Source organism: Seriola dumerili, unplaced genomic scaffold (genome assembly GCF_002260705.1).
Source record: "Seriola dumerili isolate Sdu_G_001 unplaced genomic scaffold, Sdu_1.0 BDQW01000002.1, whole genome shotgun sequence".
NCBI lineage: Eukaryota > Metazoa > Chordata > Actinopteri > Carangiformes > Carangidae > Seriola > Seriola dumerili.
The window spans coordinates 9,383,626-9,402,008 of NW_019174257.1; the positions used below are offsets into that span (position 1 = coordinate 9,383,626).

Genomic DNA, 18,383 nt, shown 5'->3' on the forward strand with positions numbered 1-18,383 from the left:
TTCCACATGAATAGATAATGAACAACTATTACTAATAGACCTGAGTACAGTCCCATCATTTGTGAGTTTAATCACAATCCCCAAGGGAGGTACTGGGGGTGGACAAAATAACTTGAACACCTTACAATATCATTAAATCTAACACCACCACTATGGCTTTAAGCATTATCAAAAAATTAAATCGGCACCTCTCCGACAAGGTCTTAACATAACATTACAGCAGGTGTTCCTATTATTGTGGCCATCTCCTGTAGCTTGAGCTTACAGACACTGAGCTATCAGAAGTCAAATGTGTGGGCTGTACATTGCTCGTCTACTGCATGTTTACTTGTGATGTCGCCAAATGGCCGAAATAGCCCAGTAGCAATGGTCCAAACAAAAATAATTCAAGAATGGAGGTATTAATTAACCACATGAACTAGTTCATGTGGTTAATTAAGAAATACTTTGAGTAAAAGCTAACTTGAGTGACGTTTTATTCATTTTATAATTTCACAAAATTAGTTGGTCCAAAAATACCAGTACCCTTTCCTTTCACTTGATGTCACAGCTTCTCTGAATCGGCATTTTGTAGTACAGTAAATTTTCTAGCCAGCACAATGCCTTAATAAGCACTTGTGCTATTTGTATTTGGAACATGATGGAGCGAGTGAAAGGCTTCATGCATGTTAAGAGGAGATATACCCCAAAGTGTAACACTGGCTTTCCTGAAGCAAAATGAGTTCATTCAGTTGTTCTTCTTCTGGCTCTTTCTGCTGGGTGGCCCGCTGAACTGGACAATGTTGAAATATATAAATGTCCCCAGGAAGTGCAGGCAAGCAGTGGTTGACACCAACACAGGAAACAAGTCAGGTAGATGTGGCGGCGGGACCAGAACTACACTCGCAATGCTCAAACCAGCCATGGCTGCAACACTGATGTAGAACTGTAAGAGAGAGAGAGAGAGGTTATCTGATTCAAATAAGAACAAAGCCACAGGATCATGTAAAATTAGTTAACAAGAAAATTAATAATTGCTCAGGTTCTACTTCAGAGCTACATAAAACAAGAGTCGAAACATCACATAGCTTAACAAAATAACCTTAGCTTAAGATCTTCTTATTCGCTTTTTCCAGATCATTCAACTGCATCTTACAGTCTTCATTTGTGGATAATCTCTACAAGGTTGTCATCTTGTGACCTTGCAACTTCATAACATGAGCTCACACAGTTGTATGCAAAAGTTTGGGCACCTGCGAAAAGACAAACAAAACCTATTTGGCTGATTTCTGAAGTGAAAAATCAGTAAATACAACCACTGCAGCAAACAGACATTAAAAACCAGCCTTTCTTCAAATGTTAAAGCGTTGCTACTTTTTTATTTCAGGACCTTAAAAAATAGTAAAAAACAGCAGTTGTGGCATGTGCAAAAGTTAAGGCACCCATTGACACTCAGAACTTCATTAAATCGTTAGGCCTTAACTGACTCATTAGGACTTATATGGCAGGTCAAGAATTGTCATTAGGGACTGTCAGCTGATGACATTTCCACAGCTGATAAATTCTGACTCCTCAAACCTTCTAACACTCAACAACCATGGGCTCCTCTAAGCAACCGACTGGGATCTGAAATTGAAGCTAACTGATGCCTACAGAGCAGCCTTTGATGAAAAGAGCACCTTGCCAACAGTTCAGCATGGGGGTGTAAATATTCTGCTTTGGGGTTGTGTGGCAGCCAGTGGCACAGGAAACACTGCACAGATAGAGGGAAGAATGGATTCCACTAAATATCACGAATTCTGGATGCAGATGGCCTGCTGTTGCTATTTTTAGTTTTTTAGTTGTTGTTTTTTTTGCAATTTTTTTTAACTAACAGTGCATATTAACATGTGAAGAAAGGCTCATGTTTAATGTCAGCTGGCTGAAAGGTTTTATTCTCTTCTTTTCACATCAAAAATCAACAAAATATGTCATTGGTCCTGTGGTGCCTAAACTTTTGCATACAAATGTATAAAGGCAGGAGATCTCAAGAATGCCATCATCATGACAAAAGAGCAAACTCTCTCCACTGAGGAATACAATTAGAAGCTGTGTTTTTTTTTTTGTTTGTTTTTTTTGTAAAGTTGCTATAAAGAGACATAACTCAAAGCTGGATGCCATTATGTTAATTTACTTGTGAGAGCCCCAACAGAGCATGACTGATAAGCTCGTGCCTGCTCTCAACAAAAGAGACCGTTCACAGTTGTTAATGTAGAAAACTCTTTGCTGAAGTGATTTTGATGATGATAAATTTATATTCTCTATCAGGAACTTCTCCTAGTGAAATGATGAAAAGACTGGGCACCTCAGGCTATGAGCAAACTGTTGGCGTTTTCCTTAATTTTAATCGCAACTATAATATCAAACCAATAAATGATTTAATTCAAAAGAGCTCTCAAATCACTTTGAATATTTATTGCTGAATGGTGGACATCAAATTGGTCATTTGAGCGTTGCCATAAAGAAAAGACTGAGGCTTGAAATATCATATTACAGAACAGTGATTTGAATTTTTTGGTCTGTAAAGCCACTTTTTATATTTTATTTTGTCACAGCGTTACAAACAGAGGTGCTAGTGAAAGTGAGATCATTCGTGTGTCTATTTGGGCTTTATGACCCAGAGATAAGTCAGTGAGTAAGATGGAGGAACCACCTCATGCCCACACCCGCCTTCGCCAGCCCAAACCCATGAAACCTTATCGCCATCATCGGGGCTCGCTATTTATGCTGCTTGTGTAAATAAATATATCTAGGCAAACCTGTGTTAATGACATGCGCTATAAAAAGACACCTTCTCTTAATCTCTGACACCCTATCGGTGCCCCTGTCGCTAAGGGGCTGGCGTTGCAGCCACTTCAGACACTGTGGAAACTTAAATAAGTGATAAATAATTCTTTGGCTGGCAGTGGCTTTCATCCCTGGACAGCTTACACAGCTTACAGTGGCACATGATCTTTATTTATACAGTTGGGTATATCTTCTCACACAGTTGCAATTTAGGTCTAGTGCCACTTTCAAAGTACAGGCCACCTGGGATCTTGAAATCACCACCCTTCGTATTACAAATGCATCAGTTAGTCACTCAGCATGTGTCTTTATCTGAGGCAAGTAAAACATGCCTATGTGCAGGATTCTGGAGTGGCTCCTGTACTGTTAGTCATTGCACCATGGCTTAAACACTGACCTTCCATCTCACTATACACGCCAGGTCCATTTTGGGTAGGCAGAAGAGCAGCTTATGGTAGGCACCCAGTCTCAGCTCTTCCTCTGAGCTGTGCTCCAGTGCAGACAGGAGATAGATGCTGAAGAAGAGGAAGGCCAGTGAGGTCACAACATAGGGCACCAGCAGACCATCCTTCAGAAACAGTGGCAGCATGCTGCACAGAGGGACAACAACAAGAACAATTTACAGTTTAGAGTTGTAGCATTTTTGCTGATGTCTTTGTCTTGAGCAAAGCACAATGACCCAAAAAGATGCAAGAATCACATACAGATGTAGCCACTGCAGATGTCATTTCCACTTTTGAATGCAAAGTGTAGCTGGAGCTTTGAGACACACTTGTACAACTTTAATATATATGGCACAATAGTGAGTGTTAAGGACATACACTGACAGAAATCATTTATATTCCACTGCTGATTGATGGCACACATGCAATAGATTTTCATAAACGTCCAACAGTACATCATTAAGTTCAGTGTCATGTTGAGAGAAGGGCAACAGTAAATCGTGTTGCCTTTACTCAACAGGCCTGAACAAGCTTCATCTCCCCTGGGGAGAGATGGCTCTGACATTCATGCCAAGCTTATCTTAGTTTAGCAGAGGGACATAGACAAGAACAACAGTTGACTCATAGTAAATCGCACATCACCCAACCTTATGAAAACCAATCCGCTCACAACAAACCACTCATTCTGATTTTTACTCCAACAATAAAGCTCCATTCAGAAGATAAATGTTAAACATTTTAGAAATACATACTTCTTCAATTTAAACAGACTGGCTGCATTCTGCCCTCTTAAAATTGCTATGGTTGAGCTCCAATTCAGCCAATTATGCAAACAAAAGATGTATTTTTTTTTTTTTAAATGGCCGAGTCTGTGGAGGATGCAGATAATGTGTCCAAGTCAGACTGTACTGGGAAACAGCTACAGAATGACCTCCTGTCCCTACACAACGCACACTTAGACGGCAGGCATGCAGACTATGCCATGTAATCCCCAGATATCCTTATACTAAACCACACACACAACAATTAGTGCTGCCGGAAGAATTTAACAACAGCTGGTGAAAGTTAGATGGAGCATTTGCAGCACTACTTGTCTTTTCCATTCATGGTCCTTAGTTCAACCCACATCGTAGATCCACTTGGATTTTTAGGATTATTTCTATGGTGTTTTTCATTTGATAGTTATCAGTAGCAGCGAGGGACAGAATAGAGTGTGAGACAGGAAGGGATAACATGGGCATTGTAGTTATGTACTATGTGGCAACTTAGCCAGTCCTTTTCTATCTTAACTTTAAAATTCACTGTTTATTTTGATCTTGTCTGAATTATACTACCAGGCTTATCTTCCTTCAAGCTAAAAATATCTCTTTTTTTTTTTTTTTAAAGACAAGAGGTGACTACAGCAAAGGTGCTGAAATCCTGCTGCTGCTGTTTAGCTGAAAGCCATCACAAATCTAAAAACAAGTCCTTGTTTGAGCAGACATTATTGGCAATGTCAACCAAGGAAGGACCTTTGTGTTTTACAATACTCTCCTATATTGAAAGGAAAGAAAACACCTAGTAACAGCTTGAACAAAAGTTGAGGTTATGGTAGCAACAAGACAAAATGTTTTAATGATCATGGATCGCAAACAAGAAAATTAAATTCTCGTTTAGATTCTGCACCAAAAAGCTCTTGGACCTCTGATATAAACAAGGATTAAAACATGTCTACAGCTTTTATTCATCCACTGTCCGTGTCCACAGTTTTCCCTCCTTCCCTCCACATAGTCTTACCTGAATGATGATGCCTGCAGGAACCAAATTACCATCAGGGGCAGGTCATTCAGCAGGAGGCAGACGGGCCTAGGAAAGATCAAAGTTGGATGTAGTTGCTATTGAACACACTCTGCAGTACCATTAAATATTATTTTACAGCAAGACAGTGAGTGAGTCCATGTTAGGCTGAAGCTGGATGTGGGCTGATGTCATGCGTGTATAATATTTAAGCTATTAACCAAATGGGACAGCCACGTGAAACAATTATTGACAGTTGTTCACAAGGCAGTCAGCATTTGTTGTACCGAATTATTTTACATCAGTGTATGCCTTTTTATGAGAATGGAGAAACTACAGCTAATTCAGAACTCCCCTGCTAGACCTTTAACAAAAACAAGGAGGAGAGAGCATATTACTCCTGTACTGGCTACACTACATTGGCTCCCTGTATGTTTTAGAATTGATTTTAAAGTCCTTTTACTTGTATACAAAGCTCTTAAGGGATTGGCACCCTCTTACATCACTGATTGTCTGTCAATTTATGTCCCTCCACGAGCCCTTAGATCATCTACAGCAGGGCTTCTAAATGTTCCAAATGTCCCCCAAAATAAAACTGAGGAAGGGGCCTTCACCCACTATGCACCTAAACTGTGGAACACCCTACCAAAAAATATTAGAGTAGTTGACTCAGTGGACATTTTTAAATAGCTCTTAGAGTTTTTATGTTTTTTATTTTTTTTTTAAATGTTTTGTCTTAAATGTTTTCCCTGTTTTTTAATGATTTCCCTGTTTTAACTCCCTTTCTCTTATTTATATATTTATATTTGTCAAAGCACTTTGACACATCCTGTGTATGAAAGGTGCTATATAAATAAGGTTTATCATTATTATTATTATTATTATTTTTATTTACTCTATCTGCATTGGCATGTTTGATGCTGTAAAACCTCCTGAAAAGTGGCTCAAAATCCAACTTTTATTTGACCTAAGTGTTCCATTTCAAAATGAAGATCTCCAAATGTTTATAAATGTATTTTTGAATGGCGTGGTTCTGTGTGGTAGTCCGTTGTTAACTGAACCTGGTTGCCTGTGACGGTGCTAGTTGTACACTCTGCTCCGAGGGGGGCACTTTCCACCGGTCCCCGAGCCCATAATTACAGCCAGTGCTCTTTGGCGATCCTGTTACAGCCCAATAATTGATCCTGCGCAAACAACGCCCCGAGCTGCCGCCTGCCATTCTTTCCTAATCCCTGGACATGCATTACTGATTGATTGCGGGGGACAGGTGGGAGATATAACTCAATAGTTAATAAAGCAACAATCTACCCTAATCTAGATTAATAGATGAGCCCAGATCTAGGAACCAAATCCCTCGCTGTCAAATCTATCCCAGGCTTCTCTCTCTACCTACAGCCGCCACAGCTTTATACATATGGAGGTAAATGGTAATGAACCACACACATGCACATCTTAAACTCACATGTGCAAGTAATGCATTTAGTCTGTTAAATATGACCCAACTCTGACACATATGATGACAACGGAAGCTGTGAGGGCTGCTTTTGTGTCTGTGCGGCACAGAGTGATGACAGAGGTGAATAACCTCTCAGTTAGCAAGTCTGTACTTAAATAGATTGTTCCCCTGCAACTCTGGGAGTACAGCAGGAGAATGACGTCACTTTAACAAAGTGCACATGTACTCAACTTATTATCAATGTGCAAGACATAACTTAAGATTTGTGGTGGGGACGAGGCGAATGGCTCCTTTGTGAGTAGAAATTAAATCTATACTCATGAATATTTGAGAGATCAGTGCGAGACAGAGAAAGTACCATTTACATTTGTTACCGTCCCTGCTGTTACATGTGATCCAGTGAGACAAAACCTCAAGAAGTTACAGTTAGCTTCTCTGTACTTACAAGGCAGCCAAAAGGATGGACTTCTCGTGGACTTGATAGGAGAACAGGAAAAATGCCAGAGACGAATTGACCTAAAAGTGGCAATGAGATAATCAATATAACAACTACCACTGTTACTGAACAATAATACTTGATAGAATACTTTTCAATAAAAACAATGAAAGGAAAAAAATAGTGTATGAACACAGGCATTAATAATCTTCACATTATAATATCATATATATTTGATACTGTGTTAGAAAAGTGAGTGAAATGCAAAAAGGTCTCAAATAAATTACAATGATTAAATTAAATATATTATGTGTTATTAGTTGAAAAACAGACCTTGTCTCTCTATGAAAGGAGGTTCAGTGCATTTGTTTTGAAATCAGTTACAGTAGACAGGTTGGGGTAATCCATGCCAAAAACACTCACCAAGGCCAGTTTAAACTGCCAGAAGGTGGGCTTTGTCAGAAGCCTGATAGAGGAAGGTAGGACTGCCAGGAGAGTGCAGGCAAAACTGGAAAAACAATTCACACAAGCGTTCAGATTATCTCTCTTCAGCACTGTCAACAACAGTTAGGTGCACAAAAAATCTGAAAAACTCCAGTGGGAGAGGATGTAGTGGTACAGTAGAAAGAGAATATAATGCAGAGGACTTGTGGAGCATAAAATACGTTTCGAGGAATATAATATAAATTAAAAAAAAAATATAATGACCATATAACTAAAAATCAGTCTACTATTTTGCCAAAAGGACAAAACACTCACAAACAACAAGGCAAGATTCATTTCAGTGTCAGTGGCACGAGATAATCTTGTTCTTTTTTAGACGCCGCCTGCTCTGCGACTAAGACCCCAGCTATGAGGGAATTGACCGAATACTGGCCGTGTCTGGGGGTTACCAGGCATTAGTTTAACCCTTCGATTGTCACCTGCTGGGGGCAGCGGCACCGGAAGAGACTGACTATGTGTCAGTGTGAATGTGTATAAATGTGCCGAGAGGTCGGGCAGGGAGTTAGTTCAAGGTGTGAGGGCAACAATGTGTTTGTACGACCGTTTGTAGATGTGATAGAGAGCATTATGTGAACAGTGATAGATAGAAATAGCGAGATAAAGAGACAGAAAGATAGATAGCAGTAATAAAAGTCCAGTCAGTGGGTATTTAGTGTGTATGGAGGCCACAGTGTTATGTGCATGTTATGTGTAGGGCAGGGTTTTGTGGTCCGGAAGGACATGGATCACTTTTCACAGCTGATTCATTCTATGTACACAGTACACCCACACCAGAGCATTTAGCAATCCAATGCCTGTGCCAAAAAGACAAGAGTGTTTTTCATTTGTTTGAAATGCACAACAGTCAAAGAAGTCCAACTTGATCCCTGGACTTAACAGTCTGGCAGAAAACGTGTCCATGCTGCGAACATAGGACTCCTAAATTTAGCGGGCCGGGTTACTTAAGCGGGCTCCTCCATGACACAACTGCTGCATTGACCATTTCCCTCACTGTGATTGCACAGGTCTTCAGCTTTTGGTCAAAATAACGTATCATATCCAAAGACTTCCTGGGATGCACTGTGGGCCGGCGGGTACAGATACTGAAGGTTAAATGGTACGAGTCCAGTGCTTCATGCTTTCTACGTGCTCTCCCCTCGTATAGCACCATTTATTTGCCTCACTCAATTCTCATCCACTTTATAATATTACACAATAAATCACATAATCCATCATGATATTTTTGAAAAGAAAATCTTGTTATCGGTTTGATTTACTCTGCGTATTATTCTGAACATGACACATGCTTTAGTAGTTCCTTGGGCAATTCAACCTCTTGTCATCACATTTCCAAAAACAGCTGTGACTTTATGTTCAGAAGTTCCTCACAAGATGTTTCCTTAAGGGATGATCTTATTTCCACTCCGCTGGATCACAGTCTTCATTCCCTTGGGCAAGCTCTGCTTTCCCAGGAAATGAAAGGAGTGAAAACAAAGAGACAAGAGGAGTAAAGAGAAGAACGATAGACAACACAGTGAAAGAAAGAACAAAAAACAATGACAGATAGGGGGGAACAAAGTGGAAAGCTTACTTGATAGATAGAGGGATTACCTGAGGTAGAGCTGAGACTGACTGGGCAGAATGGATCTGATCTTTATCAGGAGGTTCAAGCTGCACCATGTATTTGCCACCTTATCCTGCACACACACACACACACACACACACACACACACACACACACACACACACACACACACACACACAAACCAAACACACAAACACAAAAACACACATAAAATGTGGTCTGGTGAATTTACATGGCTTGAAAAATTCAATTCAAAAGTTAATTTTGAAGAGAAAGCAAATACGTTGCTTTAAGTAATTATTTCTCTACTGAAAGTGCAATAAAAATTCTTCGGGGCATTCCAGGGGGGCATTTGTATGTAACCCTCCATCATAAATTTTCCTCCCTTGTCAGAAAAAGCATGGGACTTATTTGTAAACTTGGGGACACAAGGTCAAGTGTCAAACCGGAGTAGTTTCTGCATAAGCAGCAGATACAGACCAACCACAGAGCACTGCTAAAAAAAACATAAGGCCAATATGTTGAATTATTCAGTATATAATTAAATATATTAAGTTTTTGAGCAAAAAAAAAAAAAGTATTGAAATTATATTTACTGAAAACTAGAGCTACATCTAGCAATAATGATCTGCCAGTTATTTTCTTGATTAATCAAGAATTGCTTTGTTTATGAAATCAAAGAAAGTAGTTTCCCAGAGCACAAACTCATGTCTATGTAAATTACTCGTTTTGTCCGACCAACAGTTCAAAACTCAAAGAGATCAAATTTACAATAATGTAAGATGAAGAAAAGCAGCAATTTCTCACTTTTGGGAAGATAAAGTCAGAGAATATTTGATATTTTTGCTTGATTAAAGTGAATAAAACAATCAGTCAGCCTGTTATCAAAACAGATGCAGATACATTTCAATTAATGAAAACATCAGAACTTTCTGTCTTGTTAGACTGTGTCAGTTCATATTGTTTTTATGAATAATCTGGAAAATCAGATCTGTATAGTTGTGAATGACATAGAAGGTATGTTACAACTTTAATGTCAGCCTAAAAGTACTTGCGGTTTTTAAGCTGTGAGATCAGATGAGGAGGGGCTTGCGGTGCGATTCAGTTGATTTAAGTGCTTAAGCAGTTGTGCAGGGATCAGATGATATTGAGGCCTGAGCCGCCACTGTGCACCATGATATCACACAACATAGAGACAGCTTGCCTAGATCAGCTTTATGAGTCCACTGTGATGATGGTTTCTCAGTGTGGCCCTGTCTAGAAAGCCTATTTCTGGCCTCCGCTCTCTCTTCTGTGCTACAGCTGCTCACAGCACAGCTGTGTGGATCTTAATGGCAGCCTAGTCAGCAGCACTGGGTCGTCCAGTGTTGTGTTGTCTCAACCCCTTCCCTCTCTCTTCCCTCTTTGCCTCCTGGCTCCAAATAACCACTACGGGAATTTTCCTGGACACCGCCTGAAGGCAACACATGAACAAGGGGGGTACCCATCAGCAAATGTAAGGGGGGCAAAAGCAGTGCGGCTCCTTCACCTATAAGCTACCATGGAATTTCACAGGGAGAAGCATTTGGTGCCATTTTTGTGAGCAGACAAGCAACGTGAGACGTCAGAATGCAGCTCAGTGGGTAAACTTACAACTGCTCCCTCCCAGAAGCCGCCAGGACCACCAGTCACCAGCCCTCTTCTTCCCCACCACCCCTTCTCACCCCTGTCCCCTTGTCCAAAGCTTCTGCTTACGTGCACAATTTCACAATTAGTTCAGGACAACTCGCCCCAGCAGCCTCTCATGCTGTCGTCACAGGGGAGTATAGTGTCTCTCACACCCTGTGTATTATGTTTGCATCATTTCGTTGAACAAATACTGCCGCAGTGCACGCTGCCATCCGCTCCCCTGGTAGAATTTTCAATTACTTCTCACATCCATGACACCTTGTGGTGGGTGCCACCTCGGGGACTGAGACATGAAGGGGGTTAGAGGGTTTTAGAAATGAGAACTGCAAACCTTGGCCTCTGAGCTATCAGTCACACATTCAAGCACACAAACACACACAGTTACTTTACCTCTGCTTCTTCCGTGACAGCTTTTAATGCTGCCGACTGTGGAAATGTTTCAGGTCTCTTTCTCACTGTTCGCTATTGCTTTCCTTGTTAATTAATATCATATTCCTGTCGCTCCTTTCCTCACAGAGGCTCTGACTGAGTGACCACAGCATATAAATCTGTGTGTGCACTATAACACGGTCTAACGAACTTATACGCTTTCCAAAGTGGTCACTGGTAGGCAACAGTTGTCAGATCTGCTCTGATACGCCTGGAAGTGTAGAGTTGGCCCAACTCATCAGTCCACATTGCTAGTACATGGCAGTGCTATGAAGTGCTGAAAATACCCCAGCCATAAATTAGTTAGATTTATCTATATCCTCCTACTGTACGTCCTGAACCCCAACACCTCCCAGAGATAGAGTGAATATGATCTCCTGACCTTTCACCATTTTATTCCACTGTTTTCTTTGATCCTGCAGGGTATCCATTTCCGACTGGCTAAGCACTGGAGGGGTGGAAAGGGTGCTCATCATGCTGAGTGTATGGAACAACGTGTAAGGCACGAGGAGTGCTATGCAGGTTGTGGCTGACTTTCATAAAGGAAGTGGTCACAGCCTTGTGCTGTAAATTGTTCAAATCCCCATGAATTGAGGGAGTTAACTTCTTGGAAATATGTCACTTCCTAGAAAACAGTGACCCTTGACTGATCCCGCACAAACAGGGTTAATCAAGAATTACAACAGTACCAATAAATCCATCACCAAGAAAAATTATACTGATACTTATATTATAATATTGTACTTTTTACCTTGACTACATTTACTTGACTGTATTTGACTTTGCATATTCCGATTATTAATTCCCAAAATATAAATAAAAAAATAAATTCTAATGTATTATCATAGGTTGAGACCTTATTGATCCCTGGGGGGAATTCACAAGCTATCCAGCAGTCTATAAAGCCATTCAAATTAGCCCCACCAGCTGCAACACTGAAATGATGTACACTTAATGCGTCAATAATTGTAATTCAATAATATAATAAACATTATTCTGAGATGAGCCATTCTGCATAACGAGTAATTTTACTTTTGGTATTTTGATGCCGATACTACTGTACTTTTACTCAGGAACTGTCCCATATGCAGACACAAACAGATATCAAGAAGATATGAAGTTACTGATACCCAACAGAGCAATAGAAAGGCAGCAGCGTTTTTGTTGGCTCGTAACAAAACAAAAGACAAGATTACAGGTATTTTATTTTGGAAGCCATACAAATATTCCTTAGATTTATTAAGAATGCCAAAATGCCTAACATTTTTTATTCTACTTATAGTATTAGGATTTCCGTTATACTTTGTTCAGTATAATTAGGGTCACATTTATTCATTAAGTCTTTAGAAATTTCCCCAACCAATTTCCTCAAGGGCAGCGGAAACAGGAAATGTATATGTGACCTGTACGGCCCCTCATTGGTTAGCCTTTATATTCATGATCTGTAAGGAGACATTATCTTCTTCTACTTCTTTCTTAAAATGACATATTGGGACTGTGAGTAAAGGAAAGTGCTATTCTTAGATTGCCTGTATGGCAAGAGTACAAATATTATTTTTGAAAATGAAGTTTCTCAGTTGTTTTCAGGTTAAGCTTTGATTTAAGAAACTCTACTGTACCTCAAACAGACCACGAGCCACGGGAAAGATCCTCCTAACCACCTGCAAGGCCTGGTTGAGGTCAGACAGGAAGGGCAGCCAGCAGAGGGCAAAAGTCACCAACACTGTTACAGCAATTCTCACCAACAAGAAAAGCCTATATGAAAAGGGTCACACAGAGAAATGCATTACCTCTGAGAGTAGAAGGGTCAGATATACCGTAATAATGAAAACACAGGTTGTATTTTTACTTTTACACTATGAAACAATATTTTGATGGTTTCTGTCACCATAATTTCCAAAAGGACATACGTTGGCATTCGCAATGTTGTTTAAGCATGTCTATGTCTGCTGCGATTCCTCGAGGAATTAGTACACACTGTCTGCAAGTCCTAAATTTGGGGTTTGACCCTTGTGCTGAGGAATGTAGTGAAAGCCATGCATCAGCTGAAAGTCTTCAGTGTAGGTCAGGATATCTTGTCAGCTGTAACTGTGAAGCTGCTGGTTAAGTTGCACACACAGGCATAGCTGAGGAGTTTGGGCATGGCGAGAGTGTCATCTGGACATATCTTCCCCCCGGCTCTTCTAATCCAGCTCTCCATTTGCTACTAAATGCCCTTGGTACATTGTTACTAGATAAACAAGACACTGGACACACTAGTAACAACATCCAATCTGATTACGTCAGTCATTCTGTGGCTCTCCTGAGGACACTGCTCTCTTATAGACTGACATTACATAGTGTATCTGATTTGAGCACTCAGCTGACACTTCTATTGAGCGTGACAAAACAATATAACCAATGAATACTCTGTTGAAGAATTATATTTTTATGCTCTTGATTTTTTAAGGTTTCCTAGTGGGATCCTGGACTGAGGAAAACATGGAGTGGCAGAGTTTGCCAGAACTGTTTATTTAGCAGCCTTTACTTTATTGAGATATGATGTATAATCATCACTGATTGCAAGAATGAATACTTAAATTTCTTTGGTCACAGTGTTTTGTCAGTGCACTATGGCTTGACCTTTGACCACTATACTACTGGTTTCTCGTTAATTTATTCTTCTTGGAATTGTAGTTTGTTGATTACAAGTTGCTCTGGACACAGTAAATAAGCAATTAAATAGACTTACCCTCTTCCCATCAGACCCAATTTGACACACTTTCCCAGCAGATAGCAGAAGAAGGGCAGAGCGTGGTACAGTTCCATTTGTTTGTAGTTGAGAGCCAGGGAGAAGGCCATGGAACCCGACACATCCCAGCCCAGACCCAGAGCCAGAACCCCCCACAGAGCAAAGCCCTGGCTGACTCCATTGTACCTGATACCATTAAGGTCAATACTGGACTAAAAGTGTCTCTTTAGTGGTTGTAATGGGAGAAGCACTTTAGAAAACAGTAGCTGATCTGAGGTCGGTTCAGTTTAGACATGTTAAACTCTTTCATCATTTTCTTTAGTGTCCAGCTTGAAACACTGGAACAAAGAACCATCATTTTTATGGTTAATGTAAATCTCTCTTTTTTATTGCATCTAGATGTTCTGTAGGTTATATCATTTTATCCTGATATGACCGAGGGATAAGCTACAGTACTACATGTATGAAATAACATTACTATGTCTCAAGTCAGCTACTGTTTCTCACCATATAGTCTCTAATAAAGTAGCATTATGTGACAAACAAAGATACATAAAATGCAAAAATGACACATATAGTATCTTGAAGTTATAAACAATCTTATATAATGTTGCTGTGGGGCCAAATAATCACTTTCATAAATTATGAGAAAATCTCCTAGATTTTTCTTTTAATATTTATATTCAGAAGACACTAATTTAGTGTTACACAACTGAGTAAAATTAAATTTTTCAAGCTGTTAAAAATATTTTTAATCCTTACATCACCAGATTACAATTTCAACTGAATTCAACTCATCATTGTACAAAGATTCTGAGAAAGTATTTCCAATGGTTTCAGCATTGAACATTAGTTTTCCATAGAATGTCACCAATTCCTACTACAATAATAGTAGAAATGCACCTGTACATAAAGGATACTGGAAATGGCCGTAGTCAATGAGAATTAGTCCTGGGTAGAGCAGGAAGCAGAACAGAGTTGAAACCTGGAGAAAAAGAAAGAGCATTTAAAAGTTGGCAGAAGTCAAATATAACTAAAATTTAATTACAGTCTACTCATTATTAGTCTGATCAATAGGTGCAGTGGTAGTCAATGATGCATCGAAGGTTCATCCGTCAAAGAGAGATCATAACAAAGTCAGATATTTTTCTTTATTCACTGATTCCTTCACAGTACTTTCTTATTCCTAGTTAGGTACCAGGAGTCTGTCCTCCCATGTATTGAACAAAGGGCAATGCAAGCTGGGATAACCTGTTCAAGTTCTGCCTTTTTTCAGACAATAACTGTTTGACAATGTAAGACACTGTCAACACATTAGACATTTTCCCTCTAAACTAATTGCACTGTGAATGTATAAAGACCCACTGAAATGCAGTTACTTCCTGAAAATGTAATAACATCATATTATCATATCATGTTGCAATAATGACTTCACAATTCCTCAATTTGGTGGACCAGTGCTGTAATCTGTTTTAATAAGGGTGGGTTCCCAGACTAAGAGGAAAATGTCGCTCAATTGGCTCTTTAGTTGAAAAAACTTCTAGATGTCATGAAAGGCAAGTGTGTTACCTTTTTCTTAGGGGATCCATCCGTCAGGTATAAACAGTATAAAACCACAGCAGGGATGTATATCAACAAATCTGCCACCAGGACTGGAACAGAAAAAGAACCATATGATATCATATGTTTTTTTAACACTCATTTTCACACTTAAGATTTGAAGTATCTATCCAGCCATGTGTCATCTAAGCAGATCTAATTCATTTTTGTACCATTACTGCACAGTAAGTGAAGTACTGTAGGTAAAGAAATTATTGTTATTTTAAGTTTGAAGTAGACATTGTGTATGTTTTTCACTTTATTTTCCTATAATTACTGTACCTGTAGCTCTCATGAATAACTTGTGTGCTGGGCTTTCATAACCTCTGGATCTGTGGAGTTCCACCCATTCAGGGTTTATGGTCTTGGCTCTGCAGGAAAATGATGATACCAAAGTATGTTACACTCATATTGACTACATGGAAAGTCTCTTGCGACCTTGAAATTACCCTTCTACATACAAATTTTCAATGAACATTTATCCACTGTAATCTAATAAAAATTACTTACATATAAGCACAGATCCAGCTGTGGTAGGCAGTAAGAGGAGGGTAGTCAAGACCCCAGTAGTTCAAGTCATTGTCTGTGGTGTTAAAGTACCTGTAAGAGCACAAAGATTACATATATTTATTCTGAAACTGTGGAAGTGTCAGACTTCCATAGGTCCAAGGTAAATATTCTGGATTGCAGTCTCATAGATCCCTTTAACGTGTTTTTTGCTTCTGGTTCTTTTTGATCCCACATCAAACTTAAAAACCAAATAGTTATCAAATTATTTTTTATCAATCAAATTTTAGATTAGCTGACTAATCATTTAAGGTCTATTTGTTTCATTTATAACAAAGCATCATATTTTATAAGCACTTTATATGTTTTGTATGCAAAAATCTCAATGTGTAAAGTAACTTGTAAGTGAGCTATCCAATAATTAATTGCAGTGCAGTAAAAAGTACAATATTTCTCCTGTAGTGGAGTAGACGTATAAAATGGCATAAAAATAAAATGGTCAAGTGAAGTACAAGTACCTCAGTACAGTAGATACTGAGCACAGTACCTTGGATTAAGTTGCCTGTTTATTAAGTACACTGGCAAAACGTATGCAGTCTAATACAACAGTCCTCAAGTTAAAAAATCCCACCGTCATAAAGATTATTGTTTGGTTTTTGTTGAAACTGTTTTAGACAGGTGTTGATTCAACTATATGATAATTTTACATTATAACTATCATAAAGGGAGGACCTGTTTTATTAGACTGCATTAGTTTTAGTTTACCTAATAAACTGCCAAGTGAGTGTACACTTGTGTGTATTTAGTTCAGTCATTGCAAAATTGCCCTATTTTACCACAAGCCTTTAAAAACAGTAAATCACAAATGAAGCTTCAGACTGACCATTCCTGGAGAGGGAGGTTGTAGGTCACTTCTTGCCAGTGCCTTTGAGCTTCATAGTCGCCAAACATGGGAGGTTTCCCCGCCCCTGGAGAAAAATCATTCAGCTGTTAGCTTCATGAATGAGAAACTGCATCAGTGAATGACAGCAAGACAACAAACACACAACAACAGACAGTGACAGCTATTTAAGCATGTGACTGCATGCTAACCGCTAACAGTAACATCCAACTTTATGTTTGTAGTTTATATAAAATCAACGAGGCTCCGCTGAAATAGACCGTAGTGTAGCAAGGAAGACAGTTGTGATTCTCTGAATGTAGCATGTTAATATTAAGCTCCACAAACTTTCTACCTGAATAAGAATTTAGCGAAACTCCCCATCTCACAACAACGCCCAGCAAAACACAAATGGATACGAGACTCCAAGTTTGCATAACTTTGACCGGTAGAAATGAGCTTTTGGAGGAAAAATAAACGATAAAAACCTGCTCATTGAGACAGTTTTGGAATCTGTTTACATTTCCTGTATACGTCATCCATATAGGCTTCGTTTCACCTTCTCATTGGTCAATACACGCTGACGTAGGCACTGACAGTTGAGAGGCGTTTGGGAGCATTTGGAAGAAAAGGAAAATGTCCCTTCACTGCACAATCGCTCCATTGATGAGGCGAGAATAATAACGTAATCAAACAGTGCTATGGCAGACACAAATAGAAGTACTTTTAGTCTGACGTCAGATGTGTGGTTATATCACTGGCAGTCATCGTCCGTTTTTGTTTATAGTTGCAACTCGAATAAGGAAAGGCTAAATTTCCCAGGTACAGGGAATGTATCATCCTCTGAGTTGAGATTTAAGACAAATTGATTGATATCATGAATCATTAAATGTCTATGTCTTCATTATTATCACATTTTCTTGTTGAGCTTGAGGTAATAAGTTGCAACGTGTCTTTCATTTGTTTTCCTGATACCACTGCTGAAAAGGCTTAATAATATAATAACAAAATAGGCTAATAACATAATACAGACGGTGAACCAAAGTGGATAAATGAATCAATGACAGGAGAATTTCTTTCTTTCATTATAGCAAGTAAATTTCTCCTATTTCTTGTTCCTTCAGTTATGATATTAATATCATAAAGCTAGCCCTTGTCTGTCAGTCAAAGCTTAACAATAATGAAAACTAATCATTTTGACTCCACAGGCTACATTTAGCCTATTATTTTTGAGACATTTAAAAGTGATAATACAAGTTATAGCAACTGTTATAAATGCAAGTATGAAACATTTTCGAAAATACAAAGGTGTTATCTAACATTATATAAAATAACATTACTTAATATTAACTGTCAGCATAGCAAGATTTTGTGGGTTCTAAAACTCTTTCTTTTATGCAAATTAGGGGCAACTAATAGAAGTATAGTTTTATATCTGGCACTTAGTGAAAGTCCCTTGAATTAAATGTAGGCCTACTTATGATTTCTTAAAAGCAAACCTATGCTATAATTTAACAAATATTTACATCTAAGCCACAGAAACATATTAGGAGCACACAATTCCTATAGTGCAACTACATGTGTC

At 39.0% G+C, this 18,383-nt stretch overlaps 1 protein-coding gene across 1 annotated transcript; it reads right to left on the reverse strand.

Annotated features, from left to right (window-relative positions):
• Positions 1-727: 727 nt before the first annotated feature.
• alg6 (ALG6, alpha-1,3-glucosyltransferase) lies at positions 728-17,321 on the reverse strand. The gene is made up of 14 exons (XM_022756256.1): positions 17,154-17,321; positions 16,802-16,886; positions 15,922-16,011; positions 15,694-15,782; positions 15,382-15,464; positions 14,733-14,797; positions 13,813-13,998; positions 12,701-12,836; positions 9,011-9,096; positions 7,340-7,424; positions 6,926-6,996; positions 5,025-5,093; positions 3,203-3,395; positions 728-925 (listed from the first exon to the last, which is right to left on the reverse strand). The coding sequence occupies exons 1-14, from the start codon at positions 17,233-17,235 to the stop codon at positions 728-730; spliced, it is 1,518 nt and encodes a 505-aa protein (XP_022611977.1). The 5' UTR covers positions 17,236-17,321.
• Positions 17,322-18,383: the final 1,062 nt, after the last annotated feature.

What these genes read in the sequence shown, in the direction of transcription:
- alg6 (XM_022756256.1), bottom strand. Translation starts at nt 17,235, where the DNA reads ATGCAAACTTGGAGTCTCGTATCCATTTGTGTTTTGCTGGGCGTTGTT. An exon ending in ATTGACTACGGCCATTTCCA is followed by an intron (nt 13,999 to 14,732) that starts GTATCCTTTATG and finishes TAATGGTATCAG; the next exon opens with GTACAATGGAGTCAGCCAGG. An exon ending in TGGCTCGTGGTCTGTTTGAG is followed by an intron (nt 9,097 to 12,700) that starts GTACAGTAGAGT and finishes GTGTGTGTGCAG; the next exon opens with GATAAGGTGGCAAATACATG.